Source organism: Erythrolamprus reginae, chromosome 7, assembly GCF_031021105.1.
Source record: "Erythrolamprus reginae isolate rEryReg1 chromosome 7, rEryReg1.hap1, whole genome shotgun sequence".
In the NCBI taxonomy this organism is placed as follows: domain Eukaryota; kingdom Metazoa; phylum Chordata; class Lepidosauria; order Squamata; family Dipsadidae; genus Erythrolamprus; species Erythrolamprus reginae.
Window position 1 is genome coordinate 8704121 of NC_091956.1, and position 12550 is coordinate 8716670.

Here is a 12550-nt window from a genome sequence, read left to right on the forward strand (position 1 = left end):
GAAACCTTTCCGCTGCCGCTGGTTTTAAATGAAGGATTTTAAATTTAAGTTTAAATTGCACTTGTTGTTATTAGAAAAAGGGCAGAGAAGAGCAACAAAGATTGGCATTGGACCAGAATATCTCCGAGACCGCCTTCTGCCGCACGAATCCCAGCGACCGATTAGGTCCCACAGAGTGGGCCTTCTCCGGGTCCTGTCAACTAAACAATGTCGGTTGGCGGGCCCCAGGGGAAGAGCCTTCTCTGTGGCGGCCCTGACTCTCTGGAACCAACTCCCCCCAGAGATTAGAACTGCCCCTACTCTCCTTGCCTTTCGTAAGCTCCTCAAAACCCACCTTTGTCGTCAGGCATGGGGGAACTGAGTCATCTCCCCTGGGCATATACAATTTATGCATGGTATGTTTGTATGTATGTTTGTTTAGTAAATGGGTTTTTTAAAATATTTTAAATTATAATTTAGATTTGTCATGAATTGTTTTATTTTGTTGTGAGCCGCCCCGAGTCTGCGGAGAGGGGCGGCATACAAATCTAAATAATAAATGAATGAATGAATGAATGAATGAATGAATGAATGAATGAATGAATGAATGAATGAATGATTAGAGGACTGGAGGCTAAAACATATGAAGAAAGGTTGCAGGATCTGGGCATGGTTATGAAAAGAAGGACCAGGGGAGACATGATAGCAGTCTTCCAATATCTCAAGGGGTTGCCACAAAGACTATTCTCCAAAGCACCTGAGAGTAGAATAAGAAGCAATGGGTGGAAACTAAACAAGGAGAGAAGTAACTTAGAACTAAGGAGAAATTTCCTGACAGTCAGAACAATTAATCAGTGGAACAGCTTGCCTCCAGAAGTTGTGAATGCTCCAACATTGGAAGTTTTAATGCAGATGTTGGGTAACCATCTGTCTGAAGTAGTGTGGGGTTTCGTGCCAAAGCAGGGGGTTGGACTAGAAGACCTCCAAAGTCCCTTCCAACTCTGTTATGATGATGATGATGATGATCTGCAGAAGGTTGTCCTCATATAATGTTAGTGTCTGAAGTAGTGTAACGTTTCCTGCCTAAACAGGGGGTTGGCCTAGAAGACCTCCAAGGTCCCTTCCAACTCTGTTGTTATTGGTATTGTTAAAAAAAAGAAGGGTAGTTTGTCTGCATTAAATAATACATGCTTAAAATTTATAAGTGTGCTGTATAATTTACTGAGAATGCACTAGATCAGGGGTCTCCAACCTTGGCAACTTTAAGACTTGTGGGAATTGAAATCCACAGGTCTTAAGGTTGCCAAGATTGGAGACTCCTGCACTGAATGTCACACAAACAGATGACACAATCCCCACTTTGGTCAAAATGGTGAATGCAATATCCTGCAACACAAATTTCACCTGTTGGACTTCACCTTTTTGTTTGATGTATCATGCATGTACAACAGAGGGAAGGCTTGCCTTATAAGGATACAACACGGCTTCCATCAATATGACCGTTTCTTATTTATTTATGTGTATTCTCCCTGTATTAGTTTTACAAATAACGCAAGCTGGCAAACATATCCAACAAGCCTTCCTATACCTATTTTCTCCAAAACAGCAACTTGTTGGCTGGGATGAGAGAGAATGACTGGCCCAAAGTCAACCAGTTGACTTTCATGGCTAAGGAGGGACCAGAACTCCTAGGCTCTTGGTGATTGGCTCAAAGTCAACCAATTGGTTTTCATGGTTAAGGAAAGACCATCTCTCTCTAAGGAGGGACCAGAAGTCACCATCTCCTGGTGATTGGCTGAAAGTCAACCAATTGTCTTTCAGGGCTAAGGAGGGACCAGAACTCACCATCTCCTGGTGATTGGCCCAAAGTCAATCAGTTGGCTTTCATGGTTAAGGAGGGACCAGAAGTCACCATCTCCTGGTGATTTGCCCGAAGTCAACCAGTGGGCTTTTGTGGCTAAGGAAGGACCAGAAATCACCATCTCCTGGTGACTGGCTGAAAGTCAATCAGTTGGCTTTCCTGGTTAAGGAGGGACCAGGACTCACCATCTCCTGGTGATTGGCCCAAAGTCAACCAGTAGGCTTTTGTGGCTAAGGAGGGACCAGAAGTGACCATCTCCTGGTGATTGGCCGAAAGTCAATCAGTTGGCTTTCCTGGTTAAGGAGGGACCAGGACTCACCATCTCCTGGTGATTGGCCCAAAGTCAACCAGTAGGCTTTTGTGGCTAAGGGGGGACCAGGAGTGACCATCTCCTGGTGATTGGCCCAAAGTCAATCAGTTGGCTTTCATGGTTAAGGAGGGACTCACCATCTCCTGGTGATTGGCCCAAAGTCAATCAGTTGGCTTTCATGGTTAAGGAGAGACCAGAAGTGACCATCTCCTGGTGATTGGCCCAAAGACAATCAGTAGGCTTTTGTGGCTAAGGAGGGACCAGGACTCACTATCTCCTGGTGATTGGCACAAAGTTATCCAATCGGCTTTCATGGCTAGCCTGATCCTGATCACCCTGAAAGTTAAGGCTACACTGCAAGTGTGTCCTAACACCCTTTTTAGGACTTCTGAATGCACAGAGGCAAAATCAAAATGCAGAACTAACAGGTGGTTGGTCAAGTGGAACAGCGAAGCAAGAAAATACAAGGTGTTTAATGCAGCCCCATCCAAAGATTATTACCACGTTTACAATACTGTTTGGTGGAGTAAAATATTCTGTGAATTAGACACACACTTGCTGACATCCTCACCCACATAAACTGAGATTTCTGGTTATGTTGCAAGGAAAATCAATTTGCAGCGGAATGTATTTTTCAAGTGTTTATTACAATCCAATTCCTGTTGAGTTGCCGCACAGCAACACTTTGCTCGCGCACTTTGGGGGATAACCAATCTAGATAACATAGTGTGCCCTATTAAATGGGAATGTTGTGTCGCCCTTTTTTTGATAGCTAAACCCTTTTGGATATCCAGCAAAAGTTGATAGATATGATTACACAATTTTATAAAGCCTCCCGAAGAGTCAGGGGTTTAATATAATCAGAGTGCAATATATATATATATGTCTCACCAAGAAGGATAGAGCTAATAAACTTTAGGGTTCAAAAAGCAAAAAAATACCATTCTGTTTAATCCTTACTCACCCCAACTGCAGCTAAAACACAGAGATTGAACATCTGTATTTCCCCTTCAGTGTTCTACGTGATAAACCTTTGTGTGTGCAGTCTGTCACAGAAGTGAGTACATCCCCTCACATTTTGCAAATACAGTGATACCTCGTATTACGGACTGAATTGGTTCGTAAGGTGAAAAGTTTGTAAGATGAAACAATGTTTCCCATAGGAATCAATGGAAAAGCCAGCCAAAGCGCCCGGTTTTGCGCTGCTGGGATTCACCTGAGGCTCCCCTCCATGGGAAACCCCACCTCTGGACTTCCGTGTTTTTGCGATGCTGCAGGGGAATCCCAGCAGTGCAAAAACGGGTGCTTCACTGGCAATGGAAGTCCAGAGGTGGGGTTTCCCAGCGAGGGGAGCCTCAGCGAAATTGCAGCATCGCAAAAACACGGAAGTCCTCGAAACCCCACCTCCAGACTTCCATGTTTTTGTGGTGCTTCGATTTCACTGAGGCTCTCCTCGCAGGGAAACCCCCCCTCCGGACTTCCGTTGCCAGCGAAGCGCCCTTTTTTGCGCTGTTCTTAGGTAGAGGTACCACTGTGTTTATGGTTTTCCATCCTATGCATTCTTCAAATATGTCTTCTACTTATATGGCTGCATGATGGAAGAAGCAAAGGGATCCTTCGGGGGGTAAACAAATCAAGGGGTGTTAACAACCTTAAATTGTAGTTCTAAGTCATTGGCAATGTGGTGGTTTTATTTTGCAAACAGCAAGACCTCGGAGAAGATTGCAAGCTTACCTCAATTGGTGCTGTAGGCTGGAGTCGAGGAGGATCTTTAATAACCTATTGATAAAGAGGAGAAATTAGATGATAAAGGACGTAATGACAAAGGTTATTAAAACCACACTGTAGCAAGTCATTTTGATTGTGATACATAGAAACATAGAAGATTGACGGCAGGAAAAGACCTCCTGGTCCATCTACTCTGCCCTTATATTGTCTCCTGTATTTTATCTTCGGATGGATATATGTTTATCCCAGGCATGTTTAAATTTATTTATTTATTGGATTTGTATGCCGCCCCTCTCCGTAGACTCGGGGCGGCTAACAACCGTAATAAAAACAGCATATAACAATCCAATATTAAAACAAGTAAAAACCCTAAAACCAAACATACACACAGACATACCATGCATAAAATTGTAAAGGCCTAGGGGGAAAGAGTATCTCAGTTCCCCCATGCCTGGCGGCAGAGGTGGGTTTTAAGAAGCTTACGAAAGGCAAGGAGGGTGGGGGCAATTCTAATCTCTGGGGGGAGTTGGTTCCAGAAGGCCGGGGCCGACACAGAGAAGCCTCTTCCCCTGGGTCCCGCCAAGCGGCATTGTTTAGTTGACGGAACCCGGAGAAGACCCACTCTGTGGGACCTAACTGGTCGCTGGGATTCGTGCAGCAGAAGGCGGTCCCAGAGATATTCTGGTCCGGTGCCATGAAGGGCTTTATAGGTCATAACCAACACTTTCCGGAAACTGATCCACAGTTACTGTGGATTTGCCAACCACGTCTGCTGGAAGTTTGTTCCAAGCATCTACTTCTCTTTCAGTAAAATAATATTTTCTCACATTGCTTCTGATCTTTCCCCCAACTAACCTCCGATTGTAGCCCCTTGATCTTGCATTCATGTTATGTTTGGTTTTATAATAAGGTTTTTTTTAGTTATTTTAGTATTGGATTGGATTGTTACATGCTGTTTTTTTATCATTGTTGTTAGCCGCCCCGAGTCTACGGAGAAGGGCGGCATACAAATCCATTCAATCGATCAACCAATCAATCAATCAATAAATAAATAAATAAATAAATAAATAGAAGATTGACGGCAGGAAAAAGACCTCATGGTCCATCTAGCCTGCCCTTATATTATTTCCTGTATTTTATCTTAGGGTGGATCTATGTTTATCCCAGGCATGTTTAAATGTGGATTTACCAACCATGTCTGCTGGAAGTTTGTTCCAAGCATCTACTACTCTTTCCGTAAAATAATATTTTCTCACGTTGCTTCTGATCTTTCCCCCAACTAACCTCCGATTGTAGCCCCCTTGTTCTTGCGTTCACTTTCCTATGAAAAACACTTCCATCCTGAACCTTATTTAACCCTTTAACATATTTAAACATTTCGATATAAACTATGGTAATAGAATATATATTTTTTTCAGATTGGGCACCATGCTTAATACTTGCCTGAAAGAAATAAACATGGCTAAGACCCCTTCCTTTGCCAAAGTACTTTTAATTAAATCAACTTCATTAACAGTTGGCTGGACTCCTCTTGAAAGCAGGGAGGGGGGCTTAAATTAATTTAAATCCATCATTTTTTTCCTCCCAAAACCCATCTCAGGAAGCTCTCCTTATTTTCCGGGAGGGCTGGGGGGGGGGTGCAGGAAGGGAACGGAAGAGCGTCTGTAACTCCTCCATCCTGAGAACTTGCACATGTTAAAAGACATAATATTGCCAAGATGTCAACTATTTCTATTGCATTCGCATTTCTTAAACACCCATCTCAAGAGCCCAGGAGACTAAATCTCCATTTTGTTTACCATATGCAGAGTTTGAGCCTTCTCCAATTTTTAGGGTTTGGGTATTATTATCATTGTCAAGAAACAGGCTGCCGGGTGTTTATTTAGCCAAACAAGGAGGGAGGAGGGGATTAAAGCCTTGGTTGAAGAGCACAGCCGGTTTGCCTGCATCGTAGATAATTAAACAGACAGACGGACAAATAGATAGATAGAAACATAGAAACATAGAAGACTGACGGCAGAAAAAGACCTCATGGTCCATCTAGTCTGCCCTTATACTATTTCCTGTATTTTATCTTACAATGGATAGGTCCCACAGAGTTGGCCTTCTCCGGGTCCCGTCGACTAAACAATGTCGTTTAGCGGGACCCTGGAGAAGAGCCTTCTCTGTGGCGGCCCCGACCCTCTGGAACCAGCTCCCCCCGGAGATTAGAACTGCCCGCACCCTCCTTGCCTTTCGTAAAGTTCTTAAGACCTATCTCTGCCGTCAGGCATGGGGGAATTGACACATCTCCCCCGGGCCTATACAGTTTATACATGGTATGTTTGTGGGTGTGTTTGCTTTTAATAATGGGGTTTTTAGTGTTTTTTAAATTATTAGATTTGTTTTTTACATTGTTCTTGTTATTGTTGTGAGCCGCCCCGAGTCTGCGGAGAGGGGCGGCATACAAATCTAATAAATAAATAGATAGATAGATAGATAGATAGATAGATAGATAGATAGACAGACAGACAGACAGACAGACAGACAGACAGACAGACAGACAGACAGACAGACAGACAGACAAAGAAAGAAAGAAAGAAAGAAAGAAAGAAAGAAAGAAAGAAAGAAAGAAAGAAAGAAAGAAAGAAAGAAAGAAAGAAAGAAAGAAAGTTTATCCCAGGCATGTTTAAATTCAGTTACTGTGGATTTGTCTACCACGTCTGCTGGAAGTTTGTTCCAAGGATCTACTACTCTTTCAGTGAAATAATATTTTTTTTAATAGGAAAGTGAACACAAGAACAAGGGGACACAATCTGAAGTTAGTTGGGGGAAAGATCAAAAGCAACATGAGAAAATATTATTTTACTGAAAGAGTAGTAGATCCTTGGAACACACTTCCAGCAGACGTGGTTGGTAAATCCACAGTAACTGAATTTAAACATGCCTGGGATAAACAGATATCCATCCTAAAATAAAAATACAGGAAATAGTATAAGGGCAGACTAGATGGATCATGAGGTCTTTTTTTGCCGTCAGTCTTCTATGTTTCTATGTTTCTATTGTTACTCTCTCCGAATGAAGTTTTTTTAAAGCCCTAACCAGGGGATAAAATAATGTGCTGGCTAAGGACACTATTATTATTATTATTATTATTATTATTATTATTATTATATTATTATATTATTATTATTATATTATTATTATTATTATTATTATTATTATTATTATTATTATTATTATTATTATTATTTATTGGATTTGTATGCCGCCCCTCTCCGCAGACTCGGGGCGGCTAACAACAGTGGTAAAACAACATGAACAATCCAATTAATAAAAACAACTAAAAAACCCTTATTATAAAAAACCAAACATACACACAAACATACCATGCATAACTTGTAATAGCCTAGGGGGAAAGGATAACTTAACTCCCCCATGCCTGGCGACAAAGGTGGGTCTTAAGTAATTTGCGAAAGACAAGGAGGGTGGGGGCCGTTCTAATCTCTAGGGGGAGTTGGTTCCAGAGGGTCGGGGCCGCCACAGAGAAGGCTCTTCCCCTGGGGCCCGCCAAACGACATTGTTTGGTCGACGGGACCCGGAGAAGGCCGAATCCTCGGAGAGGGGCGGCATACAAATCTAAATAATAAATAAATAAAATAAATAAACTCTGTGGGACCTTATCGGCCGCTGGGATTCGTGCGGTAGAAGGCGGTTCCGGATGTATTCTGGCCCAATGCCATGTAGGGCTTTAAAGGTCATTACCAACACTTTGAACACTAGCCGGATGAATACCTGGTAAGCAGATTATTTCCCCTATTTTCCTCCACCAAAACTAAGGTGTGTCTCATATGCCAGTGTGTCTTATGCTCTGAAAAATATGGTAGGTAGGAAGGCAGGTAGGTAGGAAGGAAGGCAGAGAGTTAGGTAAAGATATTGAGTTCATTTTTGTTTTTAAATAAATTGGTGGCTTTAGGCAACTGTCCCTTGATGTGCTATTAACACATCTTCAATGCTCTAATGTGGTGGGCACTACGAAATATCAGCGCCAGAGCCCAAAGCCAACTTGATGAAATCAGATGTTCGCTGACGTTCACGAAGGAGCGAACAAACTGTCAATAGCCAACTCTTCTTTTTTTTTCGACAAAAGGAGAAAGAAAAACAGAAAGGCTGCTCCCCAACCTACCAACATGCGTGGACTGCAGAACAAGTCCAAAATAAAAATACTTTTTTTAAAAGAACAAATCACCAACTGGCTCCTGCCAACAATTAAAAACAGGACGCCCCAAATCACTGGGCACATTGTAGATGCCAACTGGTTGCTGCCAACGAGGAAGACAGGAGGGAAGAGAGGAGGAGGAGGAGAGAGGGAAATTTCTACCTTCAATGCAATTTTGTTCAAATTTGGATGGACAAACTAACATTAGAACTCAAAAACAAAGAAGAATCTGTTGGGATTTATTCTATCGCTGGCTAGGGGAAAAGCCAAACCGTCACAGTATACTAAATTATTGAAATATAAAGAAAAATTACCTGGCGATAATGAATAATGGAAAATTGGAAAGTTAAGATATTTATACCAATTAAGATTATTACTCTTCTTCTTTTTTATTTTCATTCAGTTAATTATTAATTATTATTTAAAACAGGCCATAGAAAATGTACATAGTACCGTTATACAGACTTGCCGCCCACTTTTTATTCTTTATTCTTTATTTTTATTCTTTGTAATTTTTAAATGTGTATGTTTGTATTATTTGTTGTATATATATGTGTGTGTGTGTGTGTGTGTGTCACTTTTTTTTTGCTGAATTTGAAAATCAAGGGAGACTAGGATAGATCTATTTTGGCCTTATTTTGGCCTCATCAGCTAGCCATACCCACTGGGACTTGAACCTGCAACCTTTGTCTTGTAAGGCAGAGAATTATCCTCTAGGCTACAGTATCCAATCTCTTCAGCTCTGCACCAGGGAAGGGTTACTTATTTTTGTGTCAAATCTATATATACAATATACATACATACATACATACATACATACATACATACATATACACACACACAACAAATAACACAAACATACACATTTAAAAATTATATATATATATATATATGTATGTATGTATGTATGTATTTATTATATCATATCATATCATATCATATCATAATATTATATTAATTATATTATATTATATTATATTATATTATATTATATTATATTATATTATATTATATTATATTATATTATATTATATTATATTATATTATATTATATTATATTATATTATATTATATTATATTATATTATATTATATTATATTATATTATATTATATTATATTATATTATATTATATTATTATATTATATTATATTGCTGGGCCCACCGTGCCATTGCATGCCTAAAGTGGGTGGAGCGCAGGAGGATCCCGCTCGCATGCGTAGAGGCGGAGTGCATTGAATTATGGGAGTGGGGACAGGTGCGCACAATCCCGCCCCCGAATTCCCCCGCTTTTGGCACGCGACGGCAAAAAGGTTAGCCATCGCTGATATATACTATCACAATAAAATATGGTGCCTTATATTGGGCTAAGTATAGGTGTCTCAAAGATTATGTTTTGGGATAAAATTCGGTTTTAGCATTTAGCATTTAGACTTAGATACCACTTCACAGTGCCTACAGCCCTCTTTAAGCGGTTTACAGAGAGTCAGCCTATTGCCCCCAACAATCTGGGTCCTCATTTTACCGATGTTGGAAGGACGGAAGGCTGAGTCAACCTTGAGCCTACTGAGATTCGATCTGCCAAACTGCTGGCTGCTGGTAATCAGCAGAAGTAGCTTGTAGTACTGTACTCTAACCACTGCGCCACTTTTCAGAACTCAACACTGTTTCTCATCTGCCCCCCAATTAAGATTATTTAATGCTTTTAGAGGTAATGTGGGGTTTATCCACATCAGTCCTATGTTTTCATTTTCAAATTAGTTTGGTGGTGAATTCAAGGGAATGCTAATTAGCATTGAAGGATGGTGGGATGAGAGGAAGGAGTATAAATTCCAGAAGTCAACCAATTAACATGTCTTGTTGGTGAGCTTGCAGTTCAGGGACCAGTGGCAAGTACCAAGTAATTCCAATCAAATATTTATATTTGCATTCAGTATGCAAGCAAAGATGCTTCGGTCAATCCAATTGGAGCATAACCTTCTCCAATCTGATCACTGGTCAACACAAAAAAATCATCAGCAAAGGTAATATGTCTCTTTTATGGAGTTTGATGTGCTGATTCCAAGAATAGGCTTAGTTTTGCTCTATCACATAAAGTTTCTGATATACAAGCATCCTTGTTATTACGTTATTTCTACATTTTCAATGTACAGTGTTCCCTCGATTTTCGTGGGTTCAAACTTCGCGAATAGTCTATACCACGGTTTTTCAAAAAAATTAATTAAAAAATACTTTGCGAGTTTTTTTCTATAACACAGTTTTTCCTGCCCGATGACGTCATACGTCATTGCCAAACAAATAATTTTTCCAAATAAATAACAAAAAATTATTATTATTATTATTATTATTATTATTAATAAATAATTATGTTTATAAATATCAGGATCACTAAGTGTCTTATTCAATGGTGAGTACCAGTAATAATGGTGAGTAAATGGTTGTTAAGGGAATGGGAAATGGTATTTTAGGGTCTTAAAGTGTTAAGGGAAGGCTTGTGATACTGTTCATAGCAAAAAATGGTGTATTTACTTCCGCATCTCTACTTCGCGGAAATTCGACTTTCGCGGGCGCTCTCGGAACGCATCCCCAGCGAAAATCGAGGGAACACTGTATATGGTAATAAGTGTTTTCTTAATGTTGCCAGTATATTTCCTATACCTTATAATTATGATGCTGCTCCATGGAAACTATACCTACTACAGAAAAACTATACACATTTTTGAAATCAGAAGCAAAAAAGTACAAGATCAATGGTGATGATTACAAAAACTATCGGACGCAATTCAAAGTGTTGGTTATGACCTATAAATGCCTACATGGCATCGGGCCAGATTACCTCCGGGACTGCCTTCTACCGCATGAGTCCCAGCGACCGGTTAGGTCCCACACAGTCGGCCTTCTCCAGGTCCCGTCAACTAGACAATGTTGCTTGACGGAGCCTAGGGGAAGAGCCTTCTCTGTGGGTGCCCCGGCCCTCTGGAATCAGCTCTCCTCAGAGATTTGCACTGTCCCCACCCTCCTCACCTTCCGTAAAAGTTTAAAGGCCTATCTGTGCCACTAGGCTTGGGGCCATTAGACTCTAGCTCCCTGGCTGACGAGTGTAGTATTTATTTATTTATTTATTTTATTTATTTTTTTATTTTTTTATTTTTTTATTTATTTATTTATTTATTCATTCATTCATTCATTCATTCATTCATTAGATTAGATTAGATTAGATTAGATTAGATTGGATTGGATTGGATTAGATTGGATTGGATTGGATTAGATTAGATTAGATTAGATTAGATTAGATTAGATTAGTATGTCTTGCTGTGTGAATGGGAACGAATGGTTTTAAATGTTATTAGAGTTTTTAAAGTTTTTAAGCTATATTAATTGGATTTTTTAGATATGTATATTTTATTTATTTATTTATTCATTCATTCATTCATTCATTCATTCATTCATTCATTCATTTATTTATTTATTTATTTATTGGATTTGTATGCCACCCCTCTCCATAGACTCGGGGCGCCTAACAACAGTAATAAAAACAGTATATAACAATCCAATATTAAAACAGTTAAAAACCCTTATTATAAAACCAAACATACATACAAACATACCATGCATAAAACTGTAAAGGCCTAAGGGGAAAGAGTATCTCAGTTCTCCCATACCTGGCGGCAGAGGTGGGTTTTAAGAAGCTTACAAAAGGCAAGGAGGGTGGGGGCAATTCTAATCTCTGGGGGGAGTTGGTTCCAGAGGGCCGGGGCCACCACAGAGAAGGCTCTTCTCCTGGGTCCTGCCAAGCGACATTATTTAGTTGACAGGACCCGGAGAAGACCCACTCTGTGGGACCTAACTGGTCGCTGGGATTCATGCAGCAGAAGGCGGTCCCTGAGATAGTCTGGTCCGGTGCCATGAAGGGCTTTATAGGTCATAACCAACACTTTGAATTGTGACCGGAAACTGACCGGCAACCAATGCAGACTGCGGAGTGTTGGTGTAACATGGGTATATTTGGGTATATTGTTTCGATCTGTTGTCAGCCGCCCCAAGTCCTCAGAGAGGGGCGGCATACAAATCCAATTAATAATAATAATAATAATTATTATTATTATTATTATTATTATTATTATTATTATTATTATTATTATTATTATTATTATTATTTTGTAGACCTGTGTTACAAGCAAATCAATAAGGCCACATTGGCTATGCTGCTTGCCAGGGGTGGTTTCTACTTATTTTCCCTACCGGTTCTGATCACGAGAGAAGTGTATGCCCATGACAACGCACAAAAGACCCAGAAATAACCCTCTTCACATGTACAGAGGGGGTTTTTTTTTTGCAAACTTTGGCGACCGGAGTACTGGTTCGGGCACATGGACCGCCAATCATTGTTGCTGGTTAGGTAAGTGGCTAAACTACCAGTTTTAAAAAACCAGATTGAACTGTAAACAACCCACCTCTGCTTCTCGCCCAAAACT

At 40.2% G+C, this 12550-nt stretch overlaps 1 protein-coding gene across 2 annotated transcripts in view; it reads right to left on the bottom strand.

The window, feature by feature from the left end:
• ANTXR2 (ANTXR cell adhesion molecule 2) overlaps window positions 1-12550 on the bottom strand; it is a 197596-nt gene that overhangs the window by 90593 nt on the left and 94453 nt on the right. For both annotated transcript variants that reach the window (XM_070756933.1, XM_070756934.1), the window contains exon 13: window positions 3885-3929. In XM_070756933.1, the coding sequence (XP_070613034.1) occupies window positions 3885-3929 (45 nt within the window). The remainder of the gene's footprint in view (window positions 1-3884; window positions 3930-12550) is intronic.